The sequence below is a fragment of the Bubalus kerabau genome, chromosome 22, assembly GCF_029407905.1.
Source record: "Bubalus kerabau isolate K-KA32 ecotype Philippines breed swamp buffalo chromosome 22, PCC_UOA_SB_1v2, whole genome shotgun sequence".
Classification (NCBI taxonomy): Eukaryota; Metazoa; Chordata; class Mammalia; order Artiodactyla; family Bovidae; genus Bubalus; species Bubalus kerabau.
This window is the reverse complement of record NC_073645.1, coordinates 20334488-20354651: the sequence shown is the minus strand read 5'-3', so window position 1 is coordinate 20354651 and position 20164 is coordinate 20334488. Positions and strand designations below refer to the sequence as shown.

Below are 20164 nucleotides of genomic sequence, written 5' to 3'. Positions count from 1 at the left end.
ATGTCTTAAATGGTCTCATTTAATCTTCATACAACAGCTCTATGTGGCAGGTACTCTTGATAACCTACAGATACGTAAGCTAATGTTCAGAGAAGTGTGTGACCTTTCTTTGATCACACAACTAACTATTGGTAGAGCCAAGATTAGGACTTTGTCTAATGTCAAAGGTTGCTTTTAGCCTCCACACTGCATCGCTTCTAGAAATAGTTGCTGGCTTCACCACTAACCCTGTTACCTTGAGCTGTGAAGGCTTGGTTTCCCCACCACTACCTTTGAGAGGTGAAGATAGAAGACAAGGGCGAGTTCTAGGCACTTATGGAGCTGCTCTTCATCCTGCCCCCTGTCATCTCAGGTTGCTGTGTTCATGTTCAGTGTGTGCCTTGCTTTGCCCACCAAACTGTCAACAGCTGTGACTTCTCTTTGTTTGGTTTTGGTGCTCTCTCTTTAGTTCCAGCATCAGCCTGGGCACAGGGACAGTAGCAGACAAACGCTTGTGAGTTGAAGATGGAGCCTCAGGATTGCATGGTGGCCTCCTTGCTCCTCTGCTCCCGAAGGCCACTTGGGGTTAGGACTGTTCGTATGAATGTGGGTGCCTGGCATGGGATCCAGCAATGAAGAAAGGTACATGCTCAGGGGTGGTGCTCTCCGGCTGAGCAAGCCCAGATCACCTTGCAAGAGTATCTGAAGAGGGTATCCTTTGGCCACATGGTCAGTAGCTTACCTTTACTGATACCTTCGTACAGAACCCTAGGAGTGGTCCTTGGGTCTTTTCCAAGCCAGAGACAAAGTGCCAGCCTTTCTTCCCACTCCTCCAGAGCTCCTCTGAGCTCTTTTCTTTGCAGATCTGAGCCCACCCCTCGCTGATGGCTCTATTCACCCCTCCCCTTCCAGAGAGAATTTGCCTTGGCTCCCACAGTCTAGAACTTGATCTTTATAGCTGCACTGTGACTTAGGCATGTCTTACACTCCCCTTGTGTCTGCCCACAGCTCTGCTGAACGCTGTCTTCTTGGTAAGAGTCCCTTTCCCTCTCTCTCCCTCCACTCCCTCTCTTCTTCCTTTAAGGACCAGCTGCTAATTGGGAACCTCTTCTGTGCTCAGCACCAAGGGTACAGCTGTATCCACTTTTTCTTCCGCCATTAAGGAGATGGAATTTTAATGATGGACGTGATTATGGTCCTGCTTTGGCAGTACTGCAGGAATGGGGCAGGCTGAGGTGGGGGAGGACCTGGAACCAAAAGACCCCATGGGTTTGGGGGCCCTACCGACTTCCCAGAGGAGGTGAGGTCCAGTGGGCAGAACTCACACCGGGAGAGAAGGCCCGACAGCTGTCAGCAGGCAGAAGTCGGTATTGGGCGTCCAGCCTGGGACCCAAGGCCTGATGGAGAAGGCGGGAATGTTCGTGTGAGGCCAGAGAGCCAGGCAGACAGTATCAGAGAGGCCTGTAATGAAACTCACAGAGGGTTCCAGTGCCATGCTGGGAGCTGGGAAGAAAAGGCAAGGACCCTGGTTCTTCCGCGAAGTGGGTACTAAGGAGGACAAGAAGTCAGAGCCTTGGCCTGAGAGAATAAGGTGGGAATGGGGGTCAGAAATTAAGCAGAATTCCTTAGATCAAAATCAGAGCCAAAGGTGATGTGCCGCTGTGACCCTCAAGTGTGGAGCCCAAACTCCGTAAATCCCCCCACCTGAGGACGGGTCTGGCTCTGCGTGCAGTCAGCAACTGGAGAGGACTGGGGCGAGGAACCGGGCGAGGCCTGGCAGTTATTCCGCCCATAAAGTTTTCAATTTAGTGAGATGATTTGAGATGAAAAAGAGGCATCTGATAGAGTGCACATCTGCTCTTTGGGAAGGAAAAGAGAATGCAACATAAGGATTCTATCATCTCTCTCCCTGAGGCCTCGTTCAGAGACTGACTTATACCTTGGACTGAAGCCAGAGTTCTCTGTGAATTTGAAGTGTTGGGAAAAGTTAATTCACCTTTGGATTGATTTTTATTATGACTGCGTTTGTCAGAATTTGGAGAAACTGGGCTGGAAGGCTACTTGGAGTCACAGCAGGGTGCAGACCAGGTGGGGAGGGGCAGGGACCACCCTTGGGCATCCGTGCAGGGAACCGCTATCCCAGCCCTGCCACCCCACCTCCTCCCCACCCCCTCCCCTGCCAACAAAGGACCTTGAATCTGGGAGCCCGAGTCAAAACTGAGAGATATAGCTTGAGAAACCAGGACAAAGAAGAGTTTACTGCCTGACCTTCTAGGCAAGGTCCTTTCAGTTTAGAGATACAGAATCCTACTCAATATAGCTCGATAGAAGAGTTTATTTAGGAATATATTTTCTTGGCCATCTAAGGACAGAAGCAGAAGAGCTGGGCTCTGGTGACTCGACTAGAGAGAAAAGAAGGCTGGCTTCTCTCAGGGGCCACAGAGAATCTCCTTCCTGCTTTTTCTCTTCTCCTTACACCTGACCATCATGGCCACCGTGCCCACGTCTGCATCATGATCCCTCTGCTTGAGTGTTCCCCACTGAATGCCTGCAGTACCCATCTATGTAGGGGTACTGGGGAAGCCCTCAGAGTGGAAGAAATCACCAAAGGAAGGAATAAGAAGGGAACTGATCAGTGCCCCGGGGAGGCAGGAGGAAGAAACAAAGTGATGAGAGAAGCAGGTGGTGGGTGTCTTTCTGTGGCTTCAGAGAGGAGGGAAGGCTGCAGCCGCCTCTGGGTAGTGGAGGGGACAGATGAGTGAACTGACGCCCAGCGAGTGGAGATGTAGAAGGAGCTCCCTTTGGAGTTAACTTGGTCTTGGGGTCAAGCCTATTAACCTCACACCCTCTTTGCCATTTATATTATGTTCATGGGAAAATACAAGTTCCCATCAGTCATCTTAATACCTGGAATTCGGGAACACAGCCTCATGAGAGCTGGGGATGGCTAGTCTCAGGTGAGGATCCAGCCTCTGCCACTCAGTTTTGGCCAACAGAAAGATTGTGCCTCACCTGTCCAAGCATCACTCTTTGCTTCTTCTTAATCTGATTCTATTTTCATGCTCTGTTAACTGTGTATTTTTTTTTTAATTTATTGAGTAGAAATCTGTTTTCTGTTCATTTAAACAGTAGGTGATCCCTAAAGCAAAATGAAATTAAATAAATCTACTGTAAGGCTTTTTATTTATGCAGCTCTCCAATTGATTGTTCTAGCATCAGTGGCCTCAATATAAACAATATTCCCCACCCTGACCTAAGAGCACACTGTAGTGAATCTTTTTTGACAAAATAAAGGATGCGTTTATCCAATAATTAACCACCCTTAAAATTTTTTAGCGTAGCATTTTTAGTTTTCTTGCACCCTTGCTTTTGTTTTTCTTGGCCTCTTCTGGATGTGTACATTTTGTTACAGCTGAAACTGACCTTTGTTTCAAATGCATTTACTACTCAAATATTTTCTTATTGGGCATGATAATGAACTAAATTGTTTTCAGACAAAACCAGTGCCACACCCCTTCAGTTATCCATTGCATGGCAGACCTTGACATGTCAATTCGCCTCATGGGACCTCCTTGTCTGTAGAACGGAGGGTTGGACTTTAAGCTTCCTGAGGGCCAAGAATGATTCTCTCAGTTCTTTTGACAAAATAATCCATGAATGTATGTGGACTCAGTGATGGTGTCAGCAGCATTCATGGTTGATCAGATATCTGTATGTCTTCAGCTCCTCCATTGTGGGATGCCTTGTGGGACTTTAGAACGGTCTGCTCAAATTGCATCTAGCATGAGACCTTCTAGAGACCCTCCAATGGGCTCCCACAGGTGTTGACAGCAATGTGACTGTGGCCCCACTTTGCCAGTGGAATCGCATTCAGGTCGACATATTTCTCTTTGGTATCCTTTACTGACCCTGTTTGCCCACAAACAGTGAGAGAAAAGCACCTCCTGACCCGGACACTGAGCCTCTGAACTTTGTTAGTCCCCATCCTGCTGCTTGCCTCTGCTTCAGAGATTCTCCATGACTCTCCTGCATCCCTGGACCTTGCTGCCGTGGCCTGAGGAATTCCCATCTTGCCTGACATGGGCACCCCCTAGAGGCGTTCCCATTTGCTCCACAGCCCGTAGGTCCTAAGCGGTCAGCCCACCAGCCAAATCTGGTCTGCAGATGTGCTTTGTTTGTTTTGTAGAGCTTACATTTTTAAAAAATTTACTGCCAAAATTTAAAAATCAAATTTCTCATAAAAACCCAGAACTCTGGCTTCTCATGAAAAGTTGGAAGTTCTGGCCCCACTGGTCCAGCAGTCCCACATGACAACAAGCAATGGGGTTGTGTAACGATGGACTGGACTGTGGAGGAGCAGATGCTCTGCGGTTTGCCACAGACCTCACTGCTCCCCAAGCATTTTTCACACCCTGATGTATTACTTGCCTTGGCCCCTAACTCTGGGCATTGGAGTTGGCACTTCGGGCCGGTGGTTAAGGGTCAACATCCTTGGGCCCTAATTCAGGTCCCATGACAACAGCCAGGGCTGCGCCTCTCTGCTCCATCAAGGGAGGAGGTCCTAAGTGTTAACTATTGCCTGGTAGTCTGGAAGACCAACCTTCTCCTGGAGTCTCTTTTCTTCCTTTCTTGGAACTTTCGATCAAAGTCCTCATCCTAGTCATCATCCCATCCCCTCTTTACCCCCACAGCACAGCATGCCCTATCCCAGGCTCTGGTTGGCATTAGGGTGCCAAGAGGACAGTGTCCCGCCACAGGTGGTTTATGGCCCAGCATGTGCTGCTTGGCATCAGAACACATTCTTTCTGGCCCAGGGAATCAGAGGAATGGGACCCTTAGGTATTAATCTTTCTGAAACAAAGGGCTCATTCCACATCTCTGACATACACCATCACCCAGAAAAAAACTAGTCACCCTAATCTCTATTCACCTAGGTTATCTCTTAAAGATGAAGTAATTGCTCTGTACTTCTTCTTGAACTAAGCTGACTTCGGTCCCAAAAGGTCAAAGATAGGCTCTGGAGCTCCATGGTCCTCTTTCTGCTTCTCTCCTCCAGTTCCCTGAAGAGGGCTTGGGCTGGTCTTCCTTCATGATTCCTGAGTTCCTTGCTACTCTTCCTGTGACCCACTTCATGGGGTTTGTCCTTTAAGACATCTGTAGATCTGTAAATCTTTATCGGTCATTTGGTCACCTGTGAAAAGGTCACATGCTAAAATTCTTCTAAGATGTTCAATGAGGACAAATGTGTGTCTCTTCCAAGGAACGTTATACGAGGCAGTGAGAAAGACGTAACCCTTGGGTTGTCAGTTACCTTTTCTTTATTGTCAGGGGTTTTAAGGACAGAGCAGTGAGGCAAAAAGTAAGAGTTGGACCCTCCCGTCTCTGCTACATACCAGGTAGTGACCACAGATCGAGTACTTTAACCTCCTCCAGCCTCAGTTTCCTTATCTGTAAAATGGGGGTAGCCATAATAATTTACCGCACTCAGGTGCAGCGAGAATACACACAATTGAGATAATACATGCAGGTATCAGTCAGTCCTCTTCAGTCCAGTTCAAATGGACACACTTGTTAAGCCTCTGCTATGAAACCACACAATGGAAATAGACAAGATATTGTCTCGGTCCTCAGGAATTACATGTCTCATATTGAACAACAGAGTTGGTCTGCAAATTGTTATACTCTGGAGATGGTATGATCAGGGCTGGGAGCTCCTTGAGAGGAGGGACTTTGTCTGATCTGGTTTTCTATCTCTGACATCTGGTACAGTTCCTGGCACTGAGAGGTGTCCCTTAGAAGCTTGCTGAATGAAAGAATGAATGAACAGATGAATGAATAAAGGGCCACTAGGGGTTTGTAGGTGAAACACAGAGACAAGAGATGGCTTCACAGAGCAGGCTGAGCTGAGCTGTGAAGGATTTTGATTAGGGTTGAGGTGGGGAGGGCATTGCAGGTGGAAGGCAGAGCCTGAACACAGTCATGGACTGGGGAGCTTGGGGTGAGAACTGAGCGGCTCAGGGTGGTTGGCATGTGGGTAAGGAGGTAGGACTCGGGGGAGAAGGGAAGCTGGAAAGGCTTGTTGGGACCAGACTCTGGTGGGACTTGTGCTGAGGACTTAAACTCCCCTCCCTTTTCTGCCTCAGTGCCCAGAAAGCTGTGTGACTGTGGGTGAATTATTTAAATTTTTCTATGCCTCAGTTCTTTCATTTGTAAGTAAAGTCAATAATAGTCCTTACCTCAGTGGACTATGCTGAGAATTAAATGAGAAAATACACGTATGACAGCAAGCATAGTCCTTGGAAAACAAGGTCCCCAGTAAATAATTTCTTTCAGCAAAGCTCTAACTTGTAATTTGGGGCCCACTATTCAGGGAATGAGTAGATGGGGGAAAAATGGAAACAGTGGCAGATTTTATTTTCTTGGGCTCCATAATCACTGCGGATGGTGACTGCAGCCATGAAATTAGAAGACGCTTGCTCCTTGGGAAAAAAAGCTATGACAAACCTAGACAGCATATTAAAAAGCAGAGACATCATTTTGCCCACAAAAGTCTGTATAGTCAAAGCTATGGTTTTTCCAGTAGTCGTGTACAGATGTGAGTGCTGGACCATAAAGAAGGCTGAGTGCTGAAGAATGGATGCTTTCAAACTGTGGTGCTGGAGAAGACTCTTGAGAGACCCTTAGAGAGTAAAGAGATCAAACCAGTCAATCCTAAAGAGAATCAACCATGAATATTCATTAGAAGGACTGATGCTTAAGCTGAGGTTCCAGTATTTTAGCCACCTGATGTCAAGAGCCAACTCATTGGAAAAGACTCTAGTGCTGGGAAAGATTGAGGGCAGGAGGAGACAGGGACGACAGAGGATGAGATGGTTGGATGGCATCACTGACTAAATGGATATGAGTTTGAGCAAACTCCAGGGAAGTCTGACGTGCTGCAGTCTATGGGGTTGCAAAGAGTCGAACACAACTTAGCAACTGCACAACAGCAACAACTCAGTGAATGACACTTACTTATCTTGGCCAATCCACTCTACTCTCCCAGGAATCACAGGATGACAACACACAAGCTAGGCACCCGAGTCTTTTCTTAATGTCTGTGTGCATCCTAAGTTGCCTGAGTCATATCCGACTCTGCGACCCAGTGGACTGCAGCCCGCCAGGCTCCTCTGTCCATGGGATTCTCCAAGCAAGAATACTGGAGTGGGTTGCCATGCCAGGGATCAAACCCAAGTCTCTTCTGTCTCCTGCATTGTTAGGCAGGTTCTTTACCACTAGCGCTACCTGGGAAGCCCACTCCAGTATTCCCAGGGGCAGAGTGGCCTAGTGGACTATAGTCCATGGGGTAACAGGATGTATATCTTCTTAATGTATATCTTTAGTTAATGTTTTAGTTATTTGATGTCTCAAGTTGTTATGGAGCAATGTTTGAAGAAATACCATGCTTGGGTACAGAGAAGGTCTGGTTTTCACGGACTCCCATTGACTATCAATGGATCCTCAGCCTAAACTTGGTTCTCTTAAGTGCATTTTAAGGAGAACTTGAACTTTTTACTTCATTTGGGGTATTTCTGGTATAAAATGTCTTGTCTCCATGGCTTATTGTTTCACCCCATTTCAGACTTCAGAATAGTTTTAGAACCAATAGTAATAATAGCTAACTTTCAGTTCAGTTGCTCAGTCGTGTCTGACTCTTTGCGACCCCATGAATCGCAGCACGCCAGGCCTCCCTGTCCATCACCAACTCCCGGAGGTCACTCAAACTCACATCCGTCGAGTCGGTAATGCCATCCAGCCATCTCATTCTCTGTCGTCCCCTTCTCCTCCTGCCCCCAATCCCTCCCAGCATCAGAGTCTTTTCCAATGAGTCAACTCTTCGCATTAGGTGGCCAAAGTACTGGAGTTTCAGCTTTAGCATCATTCCTTACAAAGAACACCCAGGGCTGATCTCCTTCAGAATGGACTGGTTGGATCTCCTTGCAGTCCAAGGGACTCTCAAGGGACTTCTCCAACACCACAGTTCAAAACCATCAATTCTTCGGCGCTCAGCTTTCTTCACAGTCCAACTCTCACATCCATACATGACCACTGGAAAAACCATAGCCTTGACTAGATGGACCTTTGTTGGCAAAGTAATGTCTCTGTTTTTGAATATGCTATCTAGATTGGTCATAACTTTCCTTCCAAGGAGTAAGCATCTTTTAATTTCATGGCTGCAATCACCATCTGCATTGATTTTGGAGCCCCAAAAAATAAAGTCTGACACTGTTTCCACTGTTTCCCCATCCATTTCCCATGAAGTGATGGGACCAGATGCCATGATCTTCGTTTTCTGGATGTTGAGCTTTAAGCCAACTTCTTCACTCTCCTCTTTCACTTTCATCAAGAGGCTTTTTAGTTCCTCTTCACTTTCTGCCATAAGGGTGGTGTCATCTGCATATCTGAGGTTATTGATATTTCTCCCGGCAATCTTGATTCCAGCTTGTGCTTCTTCCAGCCCAGCATTTCTCATGATGTACTCTGCATATATGTTAAATAAGCAGGGTGACAATATACAGCCTTGACGTACTCCTTTTCCTATTTGGAAGCAGTGTGTTGTTGTTAGTGAGTGCTGACTCTGAACCAGGCATTGCTCTATGGCTTACATGCATCATTGCTTTTAATCTGGATGATGACTGTATGAGGTGAATACTCTCATCCTTATTTTATGGATGAGGAGACTGAAACATAGAGACATTAAGTGAGTTAAGATCACATGGCTAGTAAGTGACAGAGTAAAGGTTTAGCCTTGGACAGTCTGACTCCAGGGCTAGTCCTCTAAGTCCATCTTGGAAACCACCTGACTTGCTAGAACTTTCAGCATAGGGGTAAGCTGTTCCATTTGCGGTCCCTGACAAACCACTCCTGGCATAGTCATTCCTCGTGACTCTAGGCTTGGTTTTGACTGGCTTTGGCCAGCAGGACATTAGGAAGATTACATTATGCTATAAGCAGAAGCTGAAAATAGTTTATTGCACAGTAATAAATGATGGAAATGGCCAAGAAGCCAGGGCCAGGCTTGTGTGAAAGATATGGGCCAAGTGTACAAGAATACCTAGAGTCCAGGGCTCAGGAGAGCAATGGAGGTTTGAAGCCAGGTGAGCAGCAGGTACTCCAAGAGCATCTTTAAGCAGAAGGCCTGACGTAGCTCAATCCACAGTCAGGGACTAGGAAAAATGCAGTCACAGTGGGGCGGAGGGCTCAATACCAGGCAAGATGGACATCTGGCTGGAGGCTCCGGGCAAGAGTAGCACAAATTTGCATGATAAGAAGGCTCTCGTGAGCTTCTGCCTGGAGTCGGAGCAAATTCCGAGGCCTCTTCAGCCAATGCAAGGACACAGGTGGGAGTTAGTTAACAGAGTGGGAAAGGGAGGACTGGGTCTCCCCGGAGCCCAGCCCACACTGTCTGAAGGAAGGTTTCAACAAGCCTTCTCTCATTCTCACCAATGAGCTTTGCTCTCTTCCATCTTGCCAGGGTGTGGGCTCATTATTTTCTCTTTCCATGATCAGAGCAGAAAATCAGAAAAAAAAAAAAAAAAAAAACAAGGCTGGACCACAACTTTTCCATCTGCATAAACACAAGTATCTTTCTTTCTCATCAGAAAAGGGTTTCCCAGCAACCGTGTGTGTGTGTGTGTGTGTGTGTGTGTACAGACATTACACTAAGAAGTGCAGAACACATGTTCTTAGGCAAAATATGTGATGTAATCTAGTTCTTCATTTGAAAACCTTTTTATTTCCTGATTATAAAAGTAATATGTTGAACAAGATTTAGAAATTACAAAAAGCACATAAAAAAATTAACATTTGTCCAAAAATCATCACCATGGACACTGTGGTTATTTCCTTCCAGTATTTTTTCCACATTGCTTTGTATTTCCTTTGTATCATAATTCCTTTGCTGCCCCCTCTGGGGGGTGTGATTGACACAGTCTGTCTTTAAAATGTTGGGGATGAACCTCTGTTGTTTTTCATTGTTAGTTCCTTTGTACTGATATCTAGAAGTTATATTATTGGGTCAAAGTCATTATTATTGCTTGTTTTAAAAGACGTTGATGCATCTTGCTAAATTACCTCAAAACATGTTACTAATTTATATTTCTATTCCAACAGCAGTATCTAAGAATTCCTATTTTATTATACACTGGCCAGTAGTAAATCATTTTATTAACAAAAACTGGCAGTGATCTTTTAACTTATTCTCCCTTCCCCTTTTGTAGCATTTGAAATTTGGCATAGATATAAAATTACTTGGCACCGAATTGCTTAGGATTACACATTGATTACTGCAGTGATTGCCTGGTGCATTCCTAAATCAACCTGTTAAAGAGATTTGCCTTGCTCTTTTTTTTCCCTAGTAAATAAATAAAAGCTCTGGTGAGTAGGTGTGCCTTGCCTGTAGTTTTCTGACAGAGGTATGTGGATACTTCATCCATTGGCCTTGCCTGGGATGCTTGCTCAGACCCTACCTGTACAGGTGTGGAGCAGGGTTAGGAGCATGGATTCTGGAGTCACAAGGGCCTGCTTTGCAAGGCAAATTCCGTCACTTACCAGCTGGGTGACCTTGGACAACTTATTCACGAACCTCAGTTGTCTCTTCTGTAGAAGAGGAACGATGTTACTTATTCATAGCGTTGCCATGTGTATTACATACGACCAAAGGGCATGGCGAGTTGACTCTAAGGCTAAGAGTCTAATGCCCTGCATGAACTGGCCTTGCATCTCTCAGGTGTTAGCCTCAGTTCCAGCTCCATCGGACACTTATTTTCCTCCCTCTGGACTTTTTTTACTTGCTGGTTTTCTTTTTTCCTTCTAGAATACTCTCCCCAGATAGATGTCTACCTCATCATTTAGGTGTCAGCTCAAATGTCACCAACTCAGATCTTGCCTGGGATCCCATGCCCCATTGTTCTTTGAAAAACTTTTAATTTCTTGAAAGTGCTGAATCCTTCCACGGAATGGTCTTTTTTGCTTTGTTTTGTTATTTGCGTTTTGGCCATGCCATTCAGCTTGCAGGATCTTATTTCCCTGACCAGGGATCAAACCGAGGCCCATGGCACTGAAAATGTCGGTCCTAACCACTGGACCGCCGGGGGAGTCCCATGATCTCATTGTTGACTGTGGATTTTCTTCCCTCCACTGGCACCAGGAAGGCGCCATGAAGAGAGACGCTGCCTGTCTATGCCTTCAGGAACCCAGCACAGTGATGCCCAAAGCCGGCTCTCAATCAGTGCTTAGGGAGTGGACTGGCAATAAAGTAACTTTTAAGATCTTGTGCTGGAGATTTTATTTTTTTTCCTTAGAGTAAGCAAAGTAGTTTTCTGCTAGATTTACCGCTAATGGGTCAGAGCTGGAAATACAGGTATTAAAAAGTCAGTAAAAATGTGAGAGCTAAGGTTGTCCTGGCAGGGTTACTTGTGTTATATCGTTAAAGTTTTGACTTTAGACTGATCTGGGAGACTCTCAGCCTCTTCATCCAGTGGCTGTGTCGACAGTAATGTCTTAACTGGCCTGAACATCTGTTACCCTGCATGTAAAGTGAGAATAACACCCACCTCAGAGGGTTGGCTTGAGGATTAAATACAGGTAACATGTGAGTACCTGAAAATAATCAAGCGCTTTTTTTTTTTTTTTTTTTTGGCCTCGTTGGCATGTGGCAGCTTAGTTCCCCAACCAGGGATTGAACCCACGCCCCCTGCACTGGATGGCATTCTTAATCACTGGACCTCCAGCAAAGTCCTAGTCAACATTTTTTAAGTGGTAGTTATTTTTATGTTTAAGAAAAGCAAGAACCAAGTAACATTGGGCTCTGAGAATGATACAGAAGGAATAATTACTATGATGTTCTGTTTATTAATTACCATAATTCATGAATATTAATTCATAGTCCCAATGAGTGATCGTATAGTCGAATAAACAATACTGATCTATGACTCTGTCCTCTTGGGCTTTGGAAAAGCCCATCCCTTTCTACCTAGATGTCTTTGGATGTATATGGTTAATACTTCGTTAATTATGGTGGAGGGGCGTTGTGTGTACATCGGTGTCTCATATGATGCATATAATTAAGCCACTTTTTGTTGGGAGCGGAAGAAAATTGGGCTTTCCCGAAGAAAAGCAGCTTGCTCCCAAAGTTGCTAACAGATTGCTTCTTAATTGAACTTGGGAGGTGAATTATATGGTGAATTAGAAAAAAGAACAACTCTGAATTTAGTGAATTGTTCCATAAAGAAAACTGTGGGATTGAATTGCAAATGCTGGATGGAAACATTTCAGCCTGGCCCCATGCATCACGGGCCGCTGACCTCTGCTGTGTTTCAGTGAGAGCGGTGAACAGGCCTGGAGCTCTCTTTTCAAGGCCTGGAGGGCATTCTTTCCCAGAGACCAGCTGTAAGCCTGGGTTTCTTATGCAAAGGAGACGTTTGAATAAACCACTGTGACTAATGAAATCTACAAGGTCTTTGCATAGCCTCTTACTGAAGAGGTAATTAACCAAAGATTAAATATGGCCATATATATGTATTTTTTCAAGTTTTTTTTTTTGTCTTGCAGTCACATGCAAGGAAAATATATCCGCAGTCTCTGAATACTCCCTGTCCCCATTGCCCCCAGTCTTTGTCTGCATCAGGCTGTATTTCTCTCTGCCTTGTGCTGAGTGCTTGTGGCTGCAGTTATAGCCACAGCCACACCTGTCTCACTCATTCGATTGCTTTTACTGAAATAGATGTGAAAAATGACTTTCTTAGTACTCAGTGTCTGTCTCCAGCTCCACATTTTCCATTCCTGGTGAGCTTGGGAGGAAAAGAGATTGGTTAAAAGAACACATCATGAGATGAGGCTACCTTTTACAGGGTTCTCTCAGTAGAGAATCGCAATTTTGGCTGCACCTTAGAATCACCTTGGGAGCTTTTTAAACTCCCAAGGCCTAGGCCATGCCTCAGACCAATCAAATAAGAATCTCTGGAGAGGGATGCATACATTGATATTTTTCTAAAAGGCTTCCCAAGATGATCCCAAAGTGCAGCTAAGGTTGAAAGCCATTGTTCCAAGAATATCTATTCCCCTCTCTCTGTAAACTGAAAAAGACAATACTTTTCCATTCGTGATGCTGAGTTAGGAATGATTAGGGTTTTCTTTTTAAGCACTGTCTACCTGATTCATCCATCTACCTATGCATCCATCCATCAATCCATCAGTCACATATTTTATTGGGTGTCTGCTATGATGTGCCAAGGGCAGTGCTGGGTGTTTATTATTGGGCAAGACAAGGTCCTCTCTTCAGGATGCTAAAAACTAGGTGAGGGGATCGGCCAAATAGACGGGAGATGCCAATGACTTGTGGTGAGGGATGTGACTAAGCCCAGGGCGCTGGAGACAGAGAAGAGGGGGCTTCTATCTCAAGAGGAGCAACAGGGCTTCCCAGAGGAAGTGGTGTTCAAGCTGAGCCTTGAAGATCCAGAAGGATTTGGCCAGGCGAAGAAGTTGGTGTGACAGAGGAAGAAGCATCAGCAAGAAGAGAATGGAAATCCGAGTCACCACCGTGAGTAGCTGAGGTGACTGAGCACAGAGCAGGAAGCCCTGAGGTACCAGGTCGAAGAGGCCAGCAGAGCCACATCACAGGGGCCTCAGGGGTCCTGTCGGGGTTTGGAACTCATCCCGGGGCAGTGGGAAACCTGGAAGAGTTTTCCTCAGGGGAGTAGTCAAACCATATTCACTCCAAGTTGACCCCCAGGCTTAGCTGTAGTGGAAGCAGGAGTTTGGCTGCCCTTCTGAGAAAAGACTAGACCCGCCAATCTCTTGCTGGTAAGGGTGACAGAGAAAGGATGTGTGTTCTTAACTGCTGTGACCCCCGTCTCAGTGGTGACCTTGGATATACCCTCAAGACCTCCTGGAAAACACCCTAGGTCCCTTGGGAACAGCCAGCCACCCCTGCTAGATAACCCAACTTGTGTTCCTTGTTCTTTCTGGGTCTGAGGCAGAGGGGAAGGAGTTCAAATCTGGGGGCTCCGTCAGGACCCACCTTCAGCTTCTCCATTACTATCCATCTCTGTACCATCAGGGCAGACAAGTCACACCTTTTGGAACCTTGTTTCCTCCTCTGTGAGATGGGGATGTTCGTGGCTTTTTTGCCACTGAGTCTTTTTGAGGCTGGACTTCCAGGTGGTGCTCGTGGTAAAGAACCCGCCTGCTAACGCAAGAGATGTAAGAGACACAATTTTGATCCCTAGGTCTGGAAGATCGCCTGGCGGAGGGCATGACAACTCATTCCAGTATTCTTGCCTGGAGAATCTCATGCACAGAGGAGCCTGGCGGGGTCGCAAAGAGTCAGACAGGACTGAAGCGACTTAGTGCACACACATGCAAATATTGATGCTTTCCCCGCCTTCATCTGCTAGGGTACCTGGTCTCCTCCTCCTCGACTCCAGGGCTTTGCTTCTATTGTAACACCAAGGACCGAGGGGCCAAAGGAATCAGAAGTCCTCAACCTCCACCTCCTTGGCCTCCTGCAAAACGGAATAGTAATCTCTCCCAGCCATCGCTTCCTCAGCCACAGCCTCCAGCTAACCTTGAACCAGGCTGTGCCCAGCTATCCTTAAAGGACTATATACTCATTGGAAAAGACTCTGATGCTGGGAGGGATTGGGGGCAGGAGCAGAAGGGGACGCCAGAGGATGAGATGGCTGGATGGCATCACTGACTCGATGGACGTGAGTCTCAGTGAACTCCGGGAGTTGGTGATGGACAGGGAGGCCTGGCGTGCTGCGATTCATGGGGTCGCAAAGAGTCGGACACGACTGAGCAACTGATCTGATCTGATATATATATATGTTTGTAGGAGCCAAGCAGGTCTAATTATTCCAACTCTCCATGCTAGACTGGAACTACATGGAAATCTTTCGAATCCCGGCTTCTGTGCCCCTGCTGCCCACTACTAATACCCCTGAGTATATTCACGGCCAGTGCAGTTACAGAATCCTTTCACGCCCTCTGGCTCCCATTTAGATCTCTCAGAATAAAAGCCCTTATTTTGAAAATGGCCTGCTCCAAACCCTCCACTGCTCACTGACCTCAGCGCCTGCTGTTCTTTGCCTAGCTCATTCCATTCCAGTCACACCCACCTCCCTACTGCCAAGCACACTCTCACCCCAGGGCCTTTGCACCTGCTGTTCCTTCAGTTGGAATGCTCTTCCCCAAATATCTGCAGACCCTTTCCCTCACTTTCTTCAGGGTCCTGCTTTTCTACCTTGTGTGAAATGGTAAACCCTCACCCCCAGCATTCCCTATTCCCCTCCACTCTTTTCTTCATAGAGCTTATCAACAACGGACACATATTGAGTCTTCTATTTGTTATCTCCTTTACTATCCACCGGAATATAATTTCCATGAGGTCAGAGTAGAGATTGTTCGGTCATATCCTGAGCAGCAGAAACAGCATCTGGCATGTAGCAGGTGTCGGATAAATATCTGTTGAATGAGCGAATGCCTAAACAAACCATTACCTCATTCGAAACACGCAATGGCCCATTTGACAGATGAAAAGTCCTAGCGCTCAAGGTCCCATCCATGCTCACACAGGGAGTAAAGACGAAGCTAGCCTTGGCCTCAGGCTCTCCTTCAGTCCGCTCACCGGCACATTCCTCTGCTGGCCAGAGATTTTCATACCATCAGGATTTCCCCTGACCTTTAGCCCAAGAGGAAATGATATTGCAACTGGAAGAATACCCAGAGGGCTGGGAGCTGGCAGCGAAGTCCCCAGCAGCTGCAGGGAGCGTGTGAGTGGATTCGGAGTTGGCCAGAAAGGCCGCGGACAGCAGAATGAAGGCATGAAAAAATATCTGCGTGCGCCTGGGCCGCCGCCCGCGTCAGTCACCCGAGGGAAAGAAGTGGTCTGTGAGTCAGGAACTGGGATTCTGGAACAGCCGAGCAGTCTGTCGGGGTTGTCCGGGGCCAGGGCATTAGGTTCCATGTTTAGGACCCTTCTTCGGGCAGCACTGGAAGCCTGTGACCTCTGGGACACAGGAAACATCATTGAGCTTCTGACCAGGAAACTGTCTTGAGCCCTCAGCTTCACTTATGGGCTGGCAACCCTGGGCTGATCATTTTGTGTCTCAGTTTTCTCCTCTGTAAAATGGGGTTACACTTCTGCCATAGAGTTTTTTAAGCAAAGTCAAAGGGGAGATGGGGAAGCTGCTTTGTAAGCTGCACTTTTCTAAACAAATGCAAGAAGAAATAATTTTGCACCAGTAGCTTGTTCTGTAGAGGTTTTGATGTGGTTTCATAGTCTCCTGGACACAGGATTTGTCCTTAAATCTGCTTTGGGGTATCCTGACCCACCCAATTGCTCAACCACTGAATGCAGGAGACACTGGGGGCTCCTCTCAGCCCCTCATGTCTAAGCCATCAGCCTCTCCTGTTGCTCTGCCTCCAACTATTAATGTATTCCTGATATCCCTGTAGATCCAGCCTCCCTGCCTGCCTACCACGGTCAACACCTCGACACCACATGCCCATTCCTGAACTAGTGTCTTTTCCAGATCCTGCTTCTGCTGGGATGTGCTGGCCCAGATCTCCATGTGGCCAGCTCCTTATCTTCCAAGTCTCAACCCAAATGTCATCTCCCTGAAGGGCCTTCTCTGACCACTTTCTAAGAGGCTGCTCCAGTCCACTTTATCACATGCTGCATTTGGTCTTCAGAGCATTTTCTGAACCTGCAATCATATCTTTCCTTTATTTTCTTACCTACCATGTATCGTCCAGCCGCCCATTTGGAACTGATGCACCATCTATCTTGTTCACTTCTGGATCCCTGCTCCCTGGGGCTGTACCTGGTTCACAGTAGGTCTAATAGTGGACAATGATAGACAGTCTTCCTGGTGGGTCAGGTGGGAACCTGGTTTCCAGATGATACTAACAAATGAGATTGTGCATCACTGCTCTTGACTGAGGCAGTGTCTGCAGAGTCTGATTTATAAAGTAAACAGGGAAATTTCTAAAAGGAGACTCATCCCAAAGAGGAAGGCAGGTTACCTAAGTTTAAGCCGAGGCAGCAGCCCCTGTCACATCACACAGTCAGGAGCAGCGCTGGTGACATTTCCCTGCATCCCACGCCAGCGGCTTTAGAACCAGGGAGCATCCTTTGTGTACTGCGCTTTCTCAGGGAGGCAAGGGTGAAGAAGCTGACGATAGTATTCATCTGTTCACTTTGTATATTTCACTCCAAGTACCCTGAACTGATTGAGGAAAGGCTACTTTATTAATAACTTGTGAACTATGTGCATGGTTATAAGAAAGCAAGTTCTTTTTAGCTTCGGCATTGAGAACAGCCCCCCCGCATGTGGTAGGAGCCTGGATATCCTTTGTTAAACAAATCTTTGGGGACTTCCCCTGGTGGTCTTGTGGTTAAGAATTCGCCTTGTAATGCATGAGTCAGGGAACTAAGATCCCCACATGCCACGCAGCAACTAAGCCTAAGCACTCCGGAGCCCTTGCACCACAACGAAAGATGCCACATGACTCAAATAAGACCAGAAGCGTCTGAATGAATAAATAGTTAAAAGAAAAACAAACCCAAAAAACCACCCCCACAAGCCTTTACTGATCCACTGGTGATTCTGATTGTTACCCAGGAGACCAGGTTTGTCCCCTCATTCATGGTGCTAATGCAAAGAAGGCTAGTATGTCCTCACATGTCTCTTCTTTGTTCCTTTAGGTGGGCTTGGAGAGCAGCCATCTGGGAGCTGGCCGAATGCTACAGCCACGAATGCCAGCAACGAGGAAGCCAGAGAGGGTAATGTGAGACCCCACCAGGCCTGGGGGTACTTTTTTCTTTCAGTTGTTGTAAATTTCACATAACATAAGATTTTTAGCCATTTTAATGTGCCCCATTTCATGGCATTAATTACCTATACAGTGTTGTGCCACCTTCACCACTGTCTAGTTCCTACCATTCCCCGTGTCTCTCCTGCCTCCCTGATGCCAGCTTTGGGAACCTCATGTGCGTTAGTAGCTGTGCCATGTCTGACCCTTTGTGACCCCCATGGACTGTAGCCTGCCAGCCTCCTCTGTCCACGGAATTCTCCAGGCAAGAATACTGGAGTGGGTAGCCATTCCCTTCTCCACAGGATCTTCCTAACCCAGGGATCGAACCCGGGTCTCCTGCATTGCAAGTGGATTCTTTACCATCTGAGCCACTAGGGAAGCCCTTTGGGAACCTTGTCTTGTACCTTTTACTTTCAACCTTAGTGGACTAGAAGCAGCAAAGGCTGTGGGTGAGAGAGCGAGTCCTCTGGTTGAGGGAGGTGGGCCGGTTGCCAGAGAAAGGTATAAGGATGGGGTTTGGTTGCTCGGGGACTGGATGACGTCCAGTTAAACCCTACAGTCTGGACTTCATTTTTCTCTCTGGTGCTTGGCTGGTGGGCTGAGGGCCCCAAGAATCAAGAGGTGGCATGATGGGGCTATGGGCACTGGGGGTCTTACAGAATGAGTTGGCCAGAGAGGCAAGGAAGGAAAATAAAGCTGGAGTGGAGGCTGGGGAGGCAGGTGTAGAGTAGAGACCCCTGTGGGCTTCTCTGGGACGGGGGTGCTGTGGGAGTAGCTGGCTGTGGTCAGGGCCACTGTCAGCAGGGGTCTGCCTGGAGGTACCACCTCTGCCTGTCTGCACACCAGTGCCCAGATATGCATGCACTCTAAGAGATTCTAGCCTGGAGATTACAGGAGGCACCTCACTGCAAGCATCTCACTTTGGATGAGGGTTTTCCTATTCAGAAAGTGTGCTGGAGGAGAAAGGCTGCTGGGCTTGGGTCTGGCCTGCATCCTGCAGGAATCAGGGCTGTTGTCGAGAATAGCATGTCTTCTATATAAAATCAACACAGAGCAAAGGGAATCATTTAAAATGCTAGAATCCTGTGTTTTAGGGATGCCTCTGTAAAGATGACTGCAGCCATGCTTACTCCTTGGAAGGAAAGTTATAACCAACCTAGATAGCATATTCAAAAGCAGAGACATTACTTTGCCAACAAAGGTCCGTCTAGTCAAGGCTATGGTTTTTCCAGTGGTCATGTATGGATGTGAGAGTTGGACTGTGAAGAAGGCTGAGCGCTGAAGAATTGATGCTTTTGAACTGTAGTGTTGGAGAAGACTCTTGAGAGTCCCTTGGACTGCAAGGAGATCCAACCAGTCCATTCTGAAGGAGATCAGCCCTGGGATTTCTTTGGAAGGAATGATACTAAAGCTGAAACTCCAGTACTTTGGCCATCTCATGCGAAGAGTTGACTCATTGGAAAAGACTCTGATGCTGGGGGATTGGGGGCAGGAGGAGAAGGGGACGACAGAGGATGAGATGGCTGGATGGCATCACTGACTCGATGGACGTGAATCTGGGTGAACTCCGGGAGTTGGTGATGGACAGGGAGGCCTGGCGTGCTGCGATTTTATGGGGTCGCAAAGAGTTGGACATGAGTGAGCGGCTGAACTGAACTGAACTGTAGAGATGAAATACAATCATTGTTTGCTTTATTTTATGTTTTTTCTTTAATGTTAATTTATAGTTTACATATACATTTATATATATATGTATAATTTCATACTAATGTATATATGATAGCATCATATACTTTCATTAGTTGTAGATTTTTTCTTTTCCCTTCAATTTGACTACCTTCTTCACTTCTTTTTTCCCACATATTACCACTCTCTCTTCCCCAGGTAATGCATGCTAATAACTTTGTATGCACCCTTCCATGTGTTTCTCCATGCACATATATTCACATATACATTGAGATACACACATATATAAACATACACACATATATAAACATACATATAAACCCATAAACATATATACAGATATATTTTATCACCTAAAAAATGGAATCATATTTGATACATTTTTTTATGCATTATGTTTTTCTCACTCATCAATACTTCATGGCAAGCCTAAGACCCTTATTACAATTTCAATTTATTCGTTTTTTAAATGTTATTTATTCACTTATTTACTTTTGCCACTGCTGGATCTTCATTGCTGCTCTCAGGTTTTCTCTAGCTGCATCAAGCGGAAGCTACTCTCCAGTCGTGCTGCGTGGGCTTCTCATTGTGATGGCTTTTCTTGTTGCAGAGCACAGGCTCTAGAGCAAGTGGGCTTCAA

General features: G+C 46.5%; 1 protein-coding gene across 1 annotated transcript in view; it reads left to right on the top strand.

Moving 5' to 3' along the window:
- Positions 1-20164, top strand: part of TLL2 (tolloid like 2) — a 148949-nt gene that overhangs the window by 55943 nt on the left and 72842 nt on the right. Inside the window, exon 3 of the mRNA XM_055560672.1 lies at positions 17729-17806. Coding sequence (XP_055416647.1) covers positions 17729-17806 — 78 coding nt within the window. The remainder of the gene's footprint in view (positions 1-17728; positions 17807-20164) is intronic.